At 35.7% G+C, this 18,738-nt stretch overlaps 1 protein-coding gene across 1 annotated transcript; it reads left to right on the plus strand.

The window, feature by feature from the left end:
- The first annotated feature begins 5,012 nt into the window (after window positions 1-5,012).
- Window positions 5,013-17,481, plus strand: PLDDELTA (phospholipase D delta). Its single transcript, XM_010268610.3, has 10 exons — window positions 5,013-6,066; window positions 10,095-10,211; window positions 11,394-11,588; window positions 12,400-12,681; window positions 12,785-12,856; window positions 13,037-13,184; window positions 13,775-13,923; window positions 15,112-15,279; window positions 16,501-16,701; window positions 16,938-17,481. The coding sequence occupies exons 1-10, from the start codon at window positions 5,107-5,109 to the stop codon at window positions 17,229-17,231; spliced, it is 2,586 nt and encodes an 861-aa protein (XP_010266912.1). The 5' UTR covers window positions 5,013-5,106; the 3' UTR covers window positions 17,232-17,481.
- Window positions 17,482-18,738: the final 1,257 nt, after the last annotated feature.

Raw genomic sequence — 18,738 nt, forward strand, 5'->3', positions numbered from 1 at the left:
TAACCAATGGGATCGATCAAAATTCAAGGAGTGGGGATTAATTGATCAAAACCTTTACGGTGTCATGTTTGTCCGGCAACATGATATGGTTTGGGGACCATACAACCTTTTCTATTGCAACCCTAAAATTATATAATGTGGACTAGAGGTGTAAAGTGGGCTATGTTGGGCCGGCACGGCACAGCTCGTGGGCAGCCCGCACTTTTTGCGGGCCATGCCATGCTGGCCGGCGAGCCATCACGGGCCATGCCACTCTCCCTAGTGAAAAATTCGGGGGTTGGCCCGACACGACCCACGGCTTGGGTCTGTGTGGGCCCATGCCATGTCGTGCCGTGTTGCAGGTCGGGTTGGCTCGTGGGCCGAACCTTGGGCCAGGTCGGGCAGTGCATTGGGCCAAAGCTATTTATTTAAAAAAGTTGACAAAAAAATTAAAATTTTAATTTTATATGAATTTTGTGTATAAAATTGCTTATATATGCAATAATTAAATACATTAATAAAATATTTATTTTATTAATATATTATATACTATAAATTATTTATATAAAATATATATGTGGGCCGTGCTGGTCGTGCCGTGCCGGCCCATGGACGTAAAATCCTAGGCCCAGCATGGCCGCATGGTCATGTCAGGCCTAGCACGACCTGCAGACCGTCGTGTCGGGCCATGCCAGGCCGGTCCAAGTTCGTGCCGGGCCATGGGTGGCACGACCCAATTTACACCTCTAATGTGGATGTGACCTATGGTAAGTGCCATTTCTCTACTCGTATGGAAAAAAGTGTGGTTTAAATCAATTTTTAGGCCTAATTGTACCTCAGGATTATCAATTTAAGAAATACAAGAAATTGCATATCTTAAATATCTAATTCTAATTTGATATTAAATAATATTTATTCTTCAAATTTTAAATAATTGATTTCAAAACTTTTAAACTTTAAATGTAGTCCAAGGATCACAAGATCAAAATGTTAGGTGTCTCATTTCTAAGTACACATTATAGTATATAAGTATAATTATAAATATTTTTAATAAATTTCAAATATATTCTAAAACATAGTTTTTTTTTTCCTTTTCATTTCTAAAATGTGTATTATATATACACCTTCATTTATAGCTAATGATGCTTAATCGATTTTTCACTATTTTTTATAGTTAAAATATAATGCATATAATTTCTTTTTATCATATTTTTACAATCTATGCGAATATTTAGAATTCAGGCTGTATATGTAACCGTGTTGCCTAGCATTTAGGGGTGCAAGTCATGTGGGTAGGGCCAGGTTTATGGTCAATCCAGGCCCAGCCCTAAAATTTTGGCTTAAGACCTGACCCTGACATCAAATTTGATCTTCTCAACCCACACCGTAATTTGATACATTTAGATTAGGCTTGGGCCTGTGCTGGGTTCAGGTATATATTTATACCAAATATGTGTATTTAAATATATATATATATATATATATATATATATATATATGTGTATATATAACTAAGGTTCAAGCTATCTAAAAACTAAACCCGAATCCGACCTAAAAATAAAAAAGCTTGACTTCTTAAGCCCAAACCCAACCCCAATATAATTTTGGGCTGATCCCACTCAAGATGCACCCCTACTACCTTTTCCATCTTTTCCCTACCTTTCTTTCAAATCAAACAGTCTTTAAAATGCAGAATAAAGTGCAAGATATCCAGATCCGAATGTGCAGTATTTTACCCCGACTAATTAGAATTCGGATCAGGTGAACGTATAATCGATTGAGTTGTTCCACTGACTGTGGAACCAATAATAAAGTTCCACGCCGTAATAAATTCGTGGGCCCCTCGAGAGAGAGCGATTTTATCAGACAAAAAAGCCCCTTAATCATTCATCACTGAGCATTTTGTTTGCTTGTTTTGTTTGATGGGATCTGACTTCTCCGTCGTTGAGTTGATTGCGACGTTTCCGGCTGCGACTTCTCCTCTCGTCTTTCCCTTGTTTTCTTTCTTCACCTTCTCTTTCGTCGTCTTCTTGCTAATTGATATACAAAGTAACAAACTAATTAAATAAAAGTTATTTTTGCAAAATAAATTAAATAAATAATATTTTGTTTATATTATAAAGGGTAAAATATAAAACAACGTTCTTAAAGTTTCATTTTAATAAAAACCTCTCCTGTAGTTTTGGAAAAATATACATTTACCCCCTTTTATTATAATTTCTATTCATTATTAAAAAAACATTATTATCTTAATAATAAAGATTTTGAAATTATAAAATTACCTTAATTATTTATTAGGACATCTTTCAATATAATCAAAATGCCAGATTTGCCTTTTTAGAATTTAATCGATCAGATTGGATTTATAAAATAAAATTATTTTACTCTTTTTAATCTGACTTATAGAATTTTTTAATTAAAAGTTAAAATTTTTTTGAAAGTATTTTAGTAAATCTCAATACGATAGATATAAGGATAAAATGGGTATTTTAAAAAATTAATGCATTAGATTTATATTTAGGGTATTATTCCCATTCTCTCATTGGATTCTATATTTAAACTATTCATTTTACCAATAAATTTTATTAATTAAATCAATATCAATAAGTTTAATGATATAAAATATATGCTTTTTAAAATTGAACAAAACATGGATTCGTTCTTCCATCCTAGTGGTGAGTAAGTAATTCAACCATTTAGGTCAAATGGGTCAATCCATTATGTTATAATTAAATAAAAAACTTTTAAAATACAAATAAATAAAAAATATAGAAAATTGGGCACATCTCTAATGTTTTGTATTAATCATATTAAATAAAAATAAATATATTCTTATTAATATTTGAATGAAATATAAATTTAAAACCAATCCAAAAATATATTTTTTCGTGGTGGTGGGTCAACAATTTTAACATTTTGAGCCAAAATTTCAACCCTTGAAATCATAAATAAATAAGAAAGATAAAAAACACAAAAGCATTATGTAGTAATACAAAAAAAAAAGTAAAGGAAGCATTTATTGATTAAAAATTGTGAAAACATCTAGGCACTTATCTATTATTTTATATTAATCGTGGTAATAAGTTAATAAATAATGGTCGTTTTTATTAATGTTAGAAATAAAATATAACATTTAAAACCAACCTTATAACGAATTTGCTTTCCTGGAGGCAGGTCAACAACTTAACCTTTTGGTTCATATGCATCAACCCTTGATCTCATAATTAAATAATAAAAAAATAGACAAAAGACAAAAATATGAAATAATATAGAAACTTTATAAAAAACATTTGGACACATTTCTAATATTTTATATATATCATAAAAAATTAAACACAATAAACAATAATTATTTTGAACATTTTATTGATAATAAAAATAAAATTCAGAATTTAAAACTAACCTATAGAAGTGAAATTGTTTTCCTATTTGGAAGTAGATCAACAATTCAACCTTTCAGTTCAAATGTATCAATGTGTGAAGTCATAATTAAATAATAAAGTTTTGAAAAATAAAAAGATATAATATATAAATTATGTATAAAACATTTGGGCATATCTCTAATATTTTATATTAATTAACTATAGTAAAGAAAAAAAAGTGACAAAAAATAATTATTTTATTGATGATAAAAATAAAATACAAATTTTAAAACCAATAAAAAAATTGAGTTTTTCTTGTTTGGTAGCGAGTCAATAATTAAATAATGTGTCAACCCTTGATGTCGTAATTAAATAATAATAATAATAATAAATATAAAAATACAATAAATTTTGAAGTAAACACTTGACATATCTCTAATATCATATATCCATCATATTAAACAAAAACAAGTATACCAAATAAGAATAAGGCCTCATTTGGTTCATAGGAATAGGGGTCTAGAATCAGAATCGGAATGGGATATTCCAATTCCAACTATTTGGTTGGGTGGAATCAAAATCCCATTCCCATTACTGCTAGAATGGCATTCTCCCATTTGAGGGAATGGTCATTCATTGCCCCTCTCTTTGGAATGAAATCTCATTCATGATGATTTCAATTCCCATTCCTCTTCATGTCAGAACCAAACAAACTATGAGAATAGACCATTTCGATTCCGATTGCGAACCAAATGGACCCTAATTTTTATAGATCTATAAATATAAAAAAATGTAAGAATTTTAGAAACATACAAATTATTATTATTATTATTATTATTATTATTATTACTATTATTATTATTGTTGTTGTTGTTGTTGTAAAAATTGCCACATACAAATCACGTGCACACTTACTACTAATGAAAACAAATCAAATTTACATCTGCGCCCCATAGAGGGTGCCCCATAGCATATCCCAACCATATATTGGAAACACTTCCCATTGACAACTTTAGGAGATGTTCCCAATGCACACTGATGTGCATGTGGGGCGTAGATGTGATCTCAAAAAAATCTCAAGAAAGAATTGCCATTCTCTCAGTTCCAAGACACTTCCAACTAGACCTATTCATGGGTTGGGCTTGGACATAATTTTAGGCCCGCGGGTTCAAGCTCAGCCCTAAACCATGAGCCCGACCTTTTTTCATGCTGAACTTGGATTTTCTCAAAAGAGCTTGACTCGCGTTTGAACCTGACTTAATAATATATATTAAATAATAAAAAATATATTTTATTTAATAAATAAATAAATATATATATATACGATATTTTTTCTCTTCTTTTTTTTTTAAATAATAATGAGATCTTTTATTATTTTTAAATTTAAAATATTTTAATATATATTTTCAAATTTCTAATCAGGTTTGGACTCGTGCCCTGGAACTTTATGTGAGGGCTGGACTCGAATTTAAAACATAGACAAAACCCGCCCCGGGCCCCGCCCATCGTTACTTCTAACATTATCCGTATCAGCATATCTCACCGTGACATAATATTGGGACCTGTGAGGTGTGCGGACGCAGATCGATGTTGGAATGTGTTGGAACGGTTGAGTATCCCTGCTGCCCGAGTGTGAACTTAGGAGAAGTTGAATTTAACATTCTTTTATTCCTGCAACCTGCTTTTTATTCCTGTAACATGCTGTTCGGTGCTCTCCTTTGAATCTTGATTGTCTGTGACGTACCTTAGCTCTTCCACAGCTCTCATGGCTTCCAATTCTGACGGGAACCTTCAAGTCCCAGCTTCAATGGCCAACAACAATCCTTCGGACCAAATCATTTACCTTCACGGAGACCTTGATTTGAAGATTCTCGGAGCTCGAAGCTTACCAAACATGGATTTACTCTTCGAGCGTTGCCGTCGTTGCTTTACCGTTTGCGGCACCTGCCTACATCCGGCTGCCCCTAAGCAGCCCCGGGACCAGGAACACCGGAAAATGATCACAAGCGATTCTTATGTTACTGTTTCTCTCTCCGGAGCTACGGTCGCCCGTACCCGAGTTATTCCAAATTCTGAAAACCCTCAGTGGAACGAAGAGTTTAACATCCCCCTCGCCCATCCCGCTGCTCATGTCGAGTTCCATGTCAAGGATAACGATATGTTTGGTGCTCAGGTTATCGGAGTTGTTTCCATTCCTGCTCAGAGGATCAAGTCCGGAGAGCTCATTAGTGAATGGTTTTCGGTGATTGGACCGTCCGGGAAGCCGCCGAAGCCCAATTCGGCTCTCAACCTCGAGATGAAATTTACCCCCATAGAGAGTAATCCTTTGTATCGCCACGGCATTGCAGCGGACCCGAAACATTTGGGTGTTCGAGACACTTACTTTCCTGTCAGGAAAGGAGGATCTGTGACGCTTTACCAGGACGCACATGTTCCCGACGGGATGCTTCCCGAGATTAAATTGGAGAACGGAGAAGTCTTCCGTCACAACAAATGCTGGGGAGATATTTGTCATGCGATATTGGAAGCTCATCACTTGGTCTATATCGTAGGTTGGTCTGTTTACCATAAGGTGAAGCTGGTCAGAGAGTCCACCCGGCCGTTGCCGAGCGGTGGGGATCTGACTCTGGGTGAGCTGCTTAAGTACAAGTCGCAAGAAGGGGTACGGGTGCTGCTTCTGCTTTGGGATGATAAGACTTCTCACAGTAATATCCTCATCAATACGGTAAGAAATTTTACTATCACCAGTGGTTGCAGATTTTCTGGTAGACTTCCATCCAATTCTGGTCTCTGCCCTGCTCTTCTTTTCTCCATAAATTGCTCAGTAGAAAATTTATCGTTTCTTTTTCTCATTCCATCATCACTGTTAATCTTTATAATTAATATTACAAAATTTAGTTTGGATCCATTTGCTGCTTCGGTGGAAAATTGAAGCTAGAATTAAGGAGAAATTTGGATCTGGTATTGTGTCATGCCGGTGACTGACTGTTCTTGTCTTAGCACCGAGATAGATATCAGATATGCCCTTAGTTCTGAGTGGTATTGGTTGGGAGTGATTCTCCGAATAGCTTGTTTGTGCTTCTGGAAACCAAACGCCAATAAAAGAAGGCACTAAACGGCTATTAATTAAAAAAGCGCGTAGAAAAAAGCAGGAAAAAAAAACTCATTTAACTTTTCAAATTTGCAAGAAGTTATTTTGAACAGAAAAACCGGCGATCAGACAAAGACTAGAAAAGCGCTTTAAAAAAAAAACACTTGTCTAGGCCAAAAAGTACTCCCAAACACAGCCTAAATCTGTCTCTCGCTTCTGACTTTTTTCGCCTTCTATATGGGCATTTAATCAGAAAGAAACTTTATTACTATTTTTACTTGGCCGTGGAGTTTGGAGGGTATTTAGACGCAAAGTTATGTTTGGCTATGTAAATCTTGGTACGGTCAATAAAGCTTTCTTGTTTACAATTGAAGTTGGGCTTATTATCTGAAAATTCCCTTCACTTTTCTAGCATTCTCTTAAATTTATCCTAACTTTTTATTTAATGACATGCATACCTTCGATCAGTCAACTCAGTGATCATGTGGTCCACATGTGCCATTCTATTTTTCAATGACAAAACAAACCTTGACCAACTAATCTACTCTATTAACTTATTTTGGTATGATAAAGTTAATGTTAGTTCATTTCTCTTCCCTATTTTATTGCCTATTTTATGTTCATTCATCTCTCAACCAACAACAGTTGGATTTTAGTGAATGGGTGGGCCTTTTTTTTGGAATTTTCATTCGTCTCTCAACCATCACTATAATCTTGCAAATACCATTAGTTTTTTAATGGAAAATGTCTGACAGGATATCTGGAGGTATCAAAAATGTCGGGTAAGGTTAAGAGAAAATTAGAAAAGTGGACGGGTGTTTCAGATAATTATAGGGGGATTCATATACTAGGAAACTTTGGCTCTATGTACCTAGCTTAATCTGCTTTGACTTTCTGCAGTAGACTCAGGCAGGCACATGGGCAGCGCATTAGCTGGCAACCATGGAGTGCCTAGGTGACAAGGTTACTGCCTTTCATTACACTTATAAACTGTAAAGGTCTGCTACAAACAAATTCGTTGTTGCCTGTCATCTTCTGATATACATGTGCAATGAAGCTGTAATGTAATAGATACAATGTCTTGTCATTTTGTTTGTCAAATTTAACCTAATTATGTTGCAAATTATAGTTTGAAAGTTATTTTTCTTGATGGACAATGTATCAATGGCCAGCAGTCAATCATTAGAATACTGAAGGTTTGGCTGAAGGGATGACTCAATCCTAAATCTAAACAGCCACCTTGACCCTCCAAACAAATGAAAAGAATAAAGGGATGGAAGGTCCATCATATGGATGGCCGAATCCTATAAGGTTGGGCAAAATTTCAAAAATTTCTTTACTCCCATCCGGGAATTCTATTCCTAATTTAGAAAACTGCGTTTTCAAGGTTCGTTCTTGTAACCAAACCGGACCAAATCTGAAATCAAGATTAGGGAGGGATATATTTGATACGGAATCCACGCAAAAAGCTCCTCCCAACGCAGGTGTTCACGCCCAAAGAGTGTACCAAATCCTCCCTCCACTGAAGATGACACAATTTAGGATGAGGCAGGATCAACAGGTAGTTCTTCACCAAGAACCTTTTGATTCTTCAACAAGAACCGAATGGGGTAGTGAGCACAGCTTCAGAATTCTTTTTTCTAATAAGAAACAATATCAAGATCAAATCTTGGTCAGTTCCAAGAATTGGAGATCGAACAGGGTAGAGCGACAAGAGTAGGGAGAAAAAAAACTGAAGGCAAAATTAGTCAAACTGAGTTGTATTCTGTAATGTCTGTGTGTCTTTTTCAGATCTGCCCTGCTCTCTATTTATAGCCATAAAGAGACAACCTCCTAATCTGATTAGGAGTCTCTTGATCCAAATCTTTATTTGGATCTGAACTCTTTAAGTGATAAGGATAATCCCTTATCTTATTTGCAGTTCAAGATCAACTTATTCCTAATCAAATTAGGAATTCCCTGATCCAAATCTTTATTTGGATCTAGACTCTTTAAATGGATAAGAGTTATCATCTTATCCTTATCTGCTGATCCAAACCCAGATCCACCCCAATTTAATTAACCCAATTAATCCAGTTCAAAATGGGCTTTAGGCCCATTAATCTTTCAGGCTCACTTCCTTTTAATGCTGGCTAGCTTGGCTCTCTTTGTATGGCATGGGACCCTAACATTGATCTACACATCAACCACATGGGTTCAGCCTAGCCTTTGTTACAAGGCCTGGCTGGATTCACCGTTGAATACAGTGAACCCCTGAGTCCATCACTATGGGCTCTTAATGGGCCGAATATTTACACTAAATAGCCACTGAGTCCAGCCATCTTATGAAGGCCCAAGGATTGTGGGCAGATGCAAGATTAGCCCATCAGGTATAACCCTCAATGGTCTTACACTTAACCTCTCAGCCCTTAATGATCAAACACTATCCGACAAGAGAGGACCTCTCCCTCGGTTGCAAGGTATAGTGTTGCACTCTCTACTCACATGGATCCCGGGATTTAAAACCTTTTGCAAACAATTTGTGAAACCATAATATATAAGTATATCTCTATATAAATATATTTTGCAAAACCAAATTTCAAACACATTTGAAATCCACTGCCGACAGTTTAGGTTTCTTTCAGAGAAAGTGCATTTCCCCGATCATTCACTTTGTCCGACAAAGGGGGTGATTATGTCACCATGATCACCCACTCAGGTGAATTCTCGAACTATCCCAACATACCCAGGTTTTGACCCCCTCTAAGGATTTCATTGATTGGCATATCAAAGATAGCTCAATCCGACACCTAGTACAGTATCATAATCGAGCCTAGAGGTCAGGTGTTACATTCTAGTTTTGCCCATCTGTCTCCAAGGTCCAGGGCAATACTAGAATTTGGTCTGGTTCAGGGTTTCAAGAAAACCCACACTGCATGCACCTCAGGTCTCACCCTGGCAGTTAAGACAAGCCACCCCAACCAACTTGGCGGTACATCAGTGTCAACTTTGGCAGGACAAATCTCCCAAAATCTATCCAACGGCTATGAAGGTTCTAAACTAACACGAGTCTCATATGTGTCCAGTTTAAGGGTATTACACAAAAACACACCACAATAACATGAATCGAATATGTATTTTATTCATTTACAATAAATGTCATAATGTACATTATGCTGATTAGAGCTAAGGGCATACACTGTCTAACAAAGAAGAGGGAAAAAAAGATTATACCCAGTAGTTAGTAGGCACTTTCATGTTTGAAAAAAGGAATTATTTTTTAAGTTGGTTTTTTTCTCCAGTTACTTCTCATACAATTTCTTTCCGTGTAAACATGAATTCAACACAACACTGAATTCAGAAACCCTTGCATTTGGTTGAGTGTAACTATTTTTATCTGAGCCTATGAATTATGATTACTCATGGCTAGCCACTCAGTATACATGGATTATATTATTATATTATTTATTATTCTTTTACCTACTTATTCCCTGTCATTCAACTACATCAAATTGGCAACTTCTCCATGGATGTTGCCCTTATATGTTATTTTTGCAATTCTGGTGCTGTTGTTGTTCAGATATAATATAGTTTATTGTGACCAAATATTATTGTTATTTTTCTCTAAAACTAGGTGCTATTTCATATTCCTAATATTAATATTGGCTTGGCATTGGTTGCAGGCTGGAGTTATGGAAACTCATGATGAAGAAACTAGGAAATTTTTCAAGCATTCATCTGTTATTTGTGTGCTGGCCCCTCGTTATGCCAGCAGTAAGCTTAGCATTGTCAAGCAACAGGCAGGCATTACACCATTTGTTCAGTTGTATTAATTTGTTGGAACTTGGAAAATCTTTTCTGACCATTTTACTATGGTAGTTGTGTCCACTGCCACAGCAGAAGTAATAAATACTGGTTCTAAAGTGTTTGTTCTATCAATTCTGTTAATTTAAGAGTAGGAACCTATTGATAATTTTGATATGAAGTTTATGTTTATCTGATTAAGATCACTGGTGATTATTAGTAAAAATGATTGCTTGTTGCTATGAAACCTAGGGAACTATCCTAGGATTTAACCTTTTTTATTTTAAAAAAGCCATTTTAGGTTCCTAGGCGACAAGGCACTCCCCTGTTGCCTAGCTTTGTCTTGGCATCACGGATCGGGCTATCTCTTCTAAATCTATCACTTTCCACGGGAGCTTTACATTGAGGTTCTCAGTTCAATGCAAAATTCTCCTTGCTGGCTAAATCAGTGAGCAGTTAACATCTAAATCAAAGTTCCCTACAGTAATTTGGAGCCCTCTATGGTCCAATTTGTTGACAACAAGGACTTTATCAAGTAAAACCAGCCACATGAATTCCTCAATCATGAGAGGAACCGACCTACTCTAAGTACAAGTATCCTTGTAGGTTCTGTTACACCTCTAGAAAAATGATAGACCATAATTCCCCCAAGACTTTGGATTTAAAGGGCTACTCAATGTTTACATTGCATGATATATTTATGCTCATCTGTATTTCTGGATTTATCTGATATTAACTTCTCTTACTTTTGTACCAAATGGCATGAGATTATTTTCTCATCTCTTGGTTTCTAGATGTATATCTTGTATGTGAGTTTTAGTGGCCATAGCTTGTGGTTTTCTATGTGGAGATCAAATTCTTGTCGTAAAAAATTCTTGCCTTACCTATCAAAAAGAATAGCTAACTTCTAACTGATGCCGGACTTTCAAAATGCATCTTGTGGGGCTGTTTCAGCATAAGTGTTTAAATAGTGTATATCGTCTGTTTGTGGTAAGGGACAACCACAAATGTATTTACAAGTTAAATGATTAGTGAGACTTTTTGTGCATGTTAACATTATTCATTTATGTTATTTGGTTCAGTTTTCTTTTGTTTATTTTATATCCACATTATGATCTTTTCTTCTTAATAATATTTGTTTTTTTTTGCTGCAATTACTTTGTAATGTCTGCATCCAGGTTGTTGGGACCCTTTTTACACATCATCAGAAATGTGTTCTGGTGGATACACAGGCATCTGGAAATAACCGAAAGATAACTGCTTTTATAGGAGGTCTTGATCTTTGTGTTGGTCGCTATGACACACCTGAGCATCGACTGTTTAGTGATCTTGACACTGTGTTTCGGGATGATTATCATAACCCAACATTTCCTGTGAGTAGATCAATTCATTTTTCCTATTTTTGGACTTTCATTTAACCAGCGCTGCAAATGGATCAGATTGAATAGGACATACGTAGATCCAAATTTGATTCGTTTATATTCAGATTTAGTTGAACTTCACCTGTTAGATTTATATCAGATTTTAATTGGATTCAGATCGCAGTCAGATATTGAATAGTATAAATAAAATAAACTAAAATGATTGAATATTATATATTATAATAAAATGAATTAAAATGACTGATATTATACATTGTTAACACAAAAAACTTTAACTTATATAATTCTTTAGTGAAAATATGACATCCAACCTATTTAGGGGTAGGGGTGACCACAGGCTGGGCTTAAGGGCTATAGCCTGAGCCTGGGCTGGGTTCTGGGTTATGCATCCTCATTATTAATACAAGTCAGTTTTCACCAAAAGGAAAGAAGAAAAACCTCCTTGTGCTCTGGAGGTTTACACTTCTTGCGTTCTGAACTATGCCTCACACCTCCAGATAGTGGAACACCTTGCATCACACCTCCATGTTTGAAAACATTGGGGGTACATTATACCAGTCGCCTGTTAATAGTGTTTCTAGGAAAAAAAGATTTGAATTGTGTATTATCTTATCAATACTAAAATACCATGCCTTTCTATGAAAGTGCAATTCACCATCTAGAACTTTATATTTACCATTATAGTGTATGCGGACAGTTGGTCTTGAACTTCTTGGTTTATACAGTTTAATATTTGATGATAATCTCATTCCAATAGTTTTTGTCATCTGGATCATTTGTCTTTTGGCTGTCTCAATAATAGGCAGAAACTAAGGGTCCAAGGCAACCATGGCATGATTTGCACTGCAAAATTGAAGGCCCTGCTGCATATGATGTGCTTAAAAACTTTGAGCAGCGCTGGAGGAAAGCAACAAAATGGACAGAATTTGGAAAACGTTTCAAAAGGGTTTCTCGTTGGGATGATGATGCTTTGATAAAATTGGAAAGAATTTCGTGGATACTTAGCCCATCCCCATATATTGCAAACGATGATCCTATCTTGTGGGTTTCTAAGGAAGGTGATGCTGAAAACTGGCATGTTCAGGTTGGATTTGGATGGTGCAAATTCCTTGCTATAGTGACACTACTTTATTTAATTTCATTGGTTTGCATTTACGAGCCTTGGTTGACTTTCTCTTCTTTGGCAGGTTTTTCGATCTATTGACTCTGGATCGGTAAAAGGGTTTCCTACCAAAGATGTTCAATTAGCTCATGACCAGGTATATCTATTAAACCATTATTTTCCTTTTGAACACAATTTATATATTGATTATTGAATAGGGTTATGGTGGGTTTTCAAAGTAATTGACTAAGATTTTACATTGAAACCTGTTCTTTATTCAATTTTCATTGCGAAAAGGAAATTTGGGTGAAGTGTAATTTGTAACATTCTATTGCAGAAACTTATCTGTGAGAAAAACTTGGTGATAGATAAGAGCATTCAAACAGGATATGTCCAAGCAATCAGATCTGCCCAGCACTTTATATATATTGAAAATCAATATTTTCTTGGATCATCATATGGATGGCCATCTTACAAAAATGCAGGTTCGTAGAAACTTCTTCTATATGGATTACACAGTTCATATACTTTGAAGTATCATCACTTACAGGAGAGACTCTCTTCCACTGAACTTATATTGTAATGGTGCATCTTATGTCCCAATCCGTGCTTACAATCTTTGTTCGTTTTCTTGTTAAATTATATAGCTTGATTGGTTCAGCAAATATTGCAATGCTATCCAATCAAAAGGACTAAAGGTTTATGCTCCAGATATAAGCTTATGATTCTTTTAGCATGAGCTACAAGTAAACCCACTCAAGCAGACCCAATTCTTTGAGGGAGAATGGTGTTGGACATGCTTGCATGGGCTTGGGCACCAAAAAAGATTCCTTTCTCAAAGATATTTCAGTTTTCTTGGATTTTGTATTTTCATTTTAAGGTTGCTTATGTTGCAATCTAGGGTTTTTTTCCCTTGCTTTGTTTGGTGAGGCTCCAATCCAAGGGCTGGAACTGAATACAAGAGTTCAAAATAAGATGCCTGCCCATAAAAGCTTAACTTATGAATGACCAACAGAAATCACCCATGGAGTTGGCATTTTAAATTTCTCAAGTTTAGTGTTCTTGGTCTTATCAGGTGCTGATAATCTAATACCAATGGAGTTGGCACTGAAAATTGCTAGCAAAATAAGAGTTAAGGAGAGATTTGCAGTGTATATTGTAATACCAATGTGGCCTGAGGGTTTCCCTACTGATGCATCTGTGCAAGAAATTCTCTATTGGCAGGTAATGTGATTTGTCAACTATTAAATGATTCAATCCACAACTTTACTTGTTTACAAAATTATACCAGGTGTTTAATGTTGATGACCAAATTTCATTCACATTGGAGTTCTTGAATAAATCCTTTTAGCAACATTGTGGACCTCATATAGGCTTATCCCTAATCTAATGGCTCTTAAGTACTTTCCAGCACTACCTATAGCTGGAATGTCTTAGAATCTACTAGAACTCCTAAACAACCTTCTGACGTTTATATTTTGATACATTACAAGTTTGTTTCTAAAACCAATACCTACCAAAACAATAAAAATAATAAAATTCTAATTCAGAAAACTCAACATAACCAAAAAACAATACAAAATCTTGAATTATCCTTAAATTGGCCCTAATTCACTGACTTGACCTCCAAATTGCCTAATCTTGATCTTACTACATAGGTAATCGAATAACAATACCAAAACGAAGCGAAATTATTTAAGCCACAAGTAGAGTGATGGACTTGAAGAGGCCTCTTTTGATTTTCGGTTTAAGTTTGAATAACTCATAAATAACAATGAATATCATCCTCCTTGTATGCCATGTCATCAAGATTGGCCAATTCTTTACCAAAAAACCTAGCAAGGAATGGTGTAAATAGGTCTGAGTTATGTTAGGATACTACAGTTAACACTAGTTTGTTTTGTTGTGAACTTGTCTGTCTTCTTGGGGTATGTTTCCATCGGCCATTTATAGTTATACTTTTCCCGTATTATTTTTGGTTTAATGAAGTTTTCACATTAAAAAGTACCATTACCCAAATTCGATCCTAGCTATCTAGGGTCTTGGGAGGGGTGAAATGGATATGGGCCTAATATTTGGCTTTTGTGGCACAAAGTAGCTGCTCAAGACTCAAATCTGCATTTTACTTGTCAGCTTGAGATTTTCACTTTTTTTGTTGAAAGGTTATGTATTAACTGAGACCTTCACACTATCCATCAAAAAATGAAAGAAAAACAATTATATTTGCATTTTCAGAATGATGATAGTATGATACCGATATGGTTCATTTTAAACCTTAAATATGGTTGGTGTGTGTGTGTCTTTGATATATTTTTACATGAAGAATTTATCAGGAACTTGTATAGAAATCAAACATGAGTATAAAACTTGATTTGAAAGTAGTTTTGACTTTTTGCTTCTTTGCTTTTGCAGGGTCAGACAATGCAAATGATGTATGAAGTTGTTGCTAAGGAACTAAAATCCATGCAGCTTGAGAATTCATATCCTCAAGACTACCTGAATTTCTATTGTCTGGGTAATAGGGAACAAATACCTAAGGACATACCTGAATCAATTAGTTCATCCACTAATGGTGGTGCGGTAATTATACGACAAGACAATGCTACATGCCTGCAAATTCCAATTATCCACTTAGTTGCAATATCACACCTATCGTCTGATCTTTGGTGATGCATCTTAGTTTTAGTATGCTACTACTTAGTAATTCGTATTCACTCATCCTGACATGTCCTTCCATGTAAAAATGTCAAACCCAATTTCTTTTGGCCATATGTGTGAAACGGGAAAAAAACTATTTTTGCATGCTAGATCCTAACAAAAAGCTATAGGCCTAAGCTACCAAAATGAATTATTTATTTAAATTAGAAATAAAACGTCCTAAAATAAGCTGTAACATGGTCTCCACTTTCTAATAGCTAATATTCCTTAAAAGAATTCTTTATAAAGACATTTGACTTTTTCTTGTTGCTACTATAAAGATATTTGACTTGTCTTTACCAAAAGGGAAAAGATTCTCTTGCACGTCTTCAGTATGTCTTCTTCTTCAACCTCAGCCCTTCACCATGTGACTAGCTACAGGATTCAATCTGCATTTCATGGAGTAGAAATTTGGAAACATAAGGGAAAAAAATTCTCCTGCACGTCTTCAGCATGTCTCCATCTTCAACCCCAACCCTTCACCATAAGGGATTAAATCTGCATTTTGTTATACAACACAGGACCAGATACATCCTATTGTCCTCTTATTTATTCTTTGTCATTTTTAAAGTTCTTTATTGCATCCTTTGTCAATGCTTCTTTTGTTGCATGTTAAAGTTCTTTAATTGTCATCTTTTGCTGCAAGGTCTTTATAATTGTTTGCTTAGTTGGAAAATATATATCTCATGTTCAGTCTACCATGTCCTAGTTGGCATACATATTAGCAAAGTTCCATTATCCTAACACATTGACAGTGAGATGAATGCAACTCCCAGATGCATACCTGCACCCACACCCACATGACAACACCTGAATCCATTTTAACATAGAGCGTCAGGATATTGCCCTTGACCTTGATATAAACTACTTAGCTGCCCTAGGTTTGTGTGAATTCTCAAAATCAGTATTACTTAACTGTTATCAAATAAAAGAAAACAAAATGTTATCTTGCTATCCATTAAATGTGCCATCCTAATTACTTTCTTTTTGTTTTTCTGAATATTAATGCCAAAGTGGATGAGTTGCTAGAATGATATAAGCATGACTTTGTTATTTACACTAGCAACAAATTTGACTTGGTTAAATCCAAAACTATTCTTTCAGGCATCAGCTGCCCAAAAAAACAGGCGATTTATGATTTATGTACATGCCAAGGGAATGATAGTAGATGACGAATATGTCATTTTAGGGTCAGCCAATATCAACGAACGATCTATGTCTGGTGCAAGGGACACTGAGATAGCTATGGGTGCATATCAGCCCCATCACACATGGGCTGTGAAGAAGAAACACCCACATGGCCAGGTTAGTAATGTTTATACATGGTTTTCAGTTAAGCATATTTCACTTTCTAGGGAATCTAAGATGTTGCCCAGCCAGTCAAAGCAAAGCAGTTCAGGTTAACAATCTAGGTCACATGCATGGGTTGTTGGTTAGGGATCAATGGAACTGCAGCCAGCAGTTTTGTTTTCTTGTAGTTTTGTTGCCAAAGTTGTGGTAATCCAAGCAAAAAGATCAAACTATGTAGGTTATGTGTGCAGGTATATGGATATAGGATGTCCTTGTGGGCAGAGCACCTTGGTGTGGTCAATGAAAGCTTCTTGGAGCCTCAGAGATTGGAATGTGTAAGGACAGTGAATGGTATAGCTGAGGATAACTGGAAGAAGTTCACAGCTGAGGAGGTGACACCATTGTGTGGCCACCTTCTCAAGTATCCGATCCTGGTGGAAGCTGATGGGAAGGTAAGCCCTTTGCCTGGACATGAAAATTTCCCAGATGTTGGTGGCAAGGTACTCGGTAGCTACACATCTCTTCCGGATGCTCTAACCACATAGCTCCAGCCATTCCCTCCTTGATGAAGGGAAGGGACTTCTAAAGTCAGTAACTCGTCACAGAGAGACGAGAGTTAAGACCGATGTGCCATCTTGTAGTCATACTTTTGTACTTGTACAGAAGAATAAGTTAACTTCTATCTTTCTTTTATTACCTTCCTCTGTAATTTGTAATATGACTAATCAAGAGCACCAAGAATTCTAAATTTCAGGAATTAATAAACAGAGAGAGGCAAAGAAGCTGTTCTTGAAAGTTTCGGGCTTGTCTCGTATAGTTCTGTTTTTAAGAGGAAATGAGGAATTACAGGATCAACCTTTGATTCTGTTGCTCCACTGGTTTCCATTGTGTCCTCGGAGGCCATGAATCCATAAGATCTAAAGATAGAACCAAGAGCCCAATTCGGGGCTGTATGGCAAGTCTTTGTAGGTAGATCCTCCTAACAGCCTAGTAGACGCGAAGACGTACTTAGGGATGCAAATGGATCAGCTCGGATTCAAATCAGGGTATATTCGAATCTGATTTGACACTGTTCATATCGGATTGGATCCAACCCGAAGATCTGATCAGATTTGATAGGCCTCGATTTGAATTCAAATCATATCAGTAAGTTGGATTTTTGGATTTGATTTAATCACTGATCTGACTTGTACATGTTTTTATAAAAAATAAATAATATAACAAATTTATAAAAATACAATATAAATAGTATATTTATAAATAAATAAATAACATATATTTATATTTATAAATATATATGACATATATTGGATCTGATCTTCTCGAATTGGATAAGGGGTGATCTTAATCCAATCTGATCCGATTCAAAGATCTGAATTTGACCAAATAGGATTGAATCTCGGATCAGATCATGACTCAATCGATTTGCATCCCTAGACATACTATGCTTTTGGGGTCTTATCTTTTAAAGACCAATACTGTTTGATTCGTGTTGTGGTTACTATACTATTAAAAACAGCTAGGAAGGCTATTTTTAGAGGTGTAAATTGGGCCGGCACAGCATGGCCCATGGCCATGGCGTGCTACTGGTCAGGTTGGTCTGCGGGCCAAGCCTTAGTCTAGGCCAAGATGCGGACTGATCAAGCCATGAGAGTTATATTTTCTTAAAAATTTGAAAAAAATAATAATAAATTAAAGTAAATTAATAATATAGACAAAAAATTAAAAAAAGTCTTAAATTTTTATTTAATATGAATTTTGATGTATACAATTGTTTATATATGCAATAATAAAATTGGAAAATTTATATATATTAATACAATGTTTTTGAACTGTCGCTGACACGGACGGTCGGACCGTTTGGCCTGGAAACCGTCTAAGCAACTGGTTCCATTTCAACCCTAACCCGTTCCTGGGTAAAAAACCGTTGACTTTGTCAGAAAACCACTGACCTGGGTGGTCGAACCATCTTCTCGTTTGACCCAGACAGTGGTTCATTGTATAAAGATGTAGAGAAACACATGCTCAGATCTGAGTTCGTGTGTCATATCT

This window comes from Nelumbo nucifera, chromosome 6, assembly GCF_055504915.1.
Source record: "Nelumbo nucifera cultivar China Antique chromosome 6, China Antique-T2T, whole genome shotgun sequence".
In the NCBI taxonomy this organism is placed as follows: Eukaryota; Viridiplantae; Streptophyta; class Magnoliopsida; order Proteales; family Nelumbonaceae; genus Nelumbo; species Nelumbo nucifera.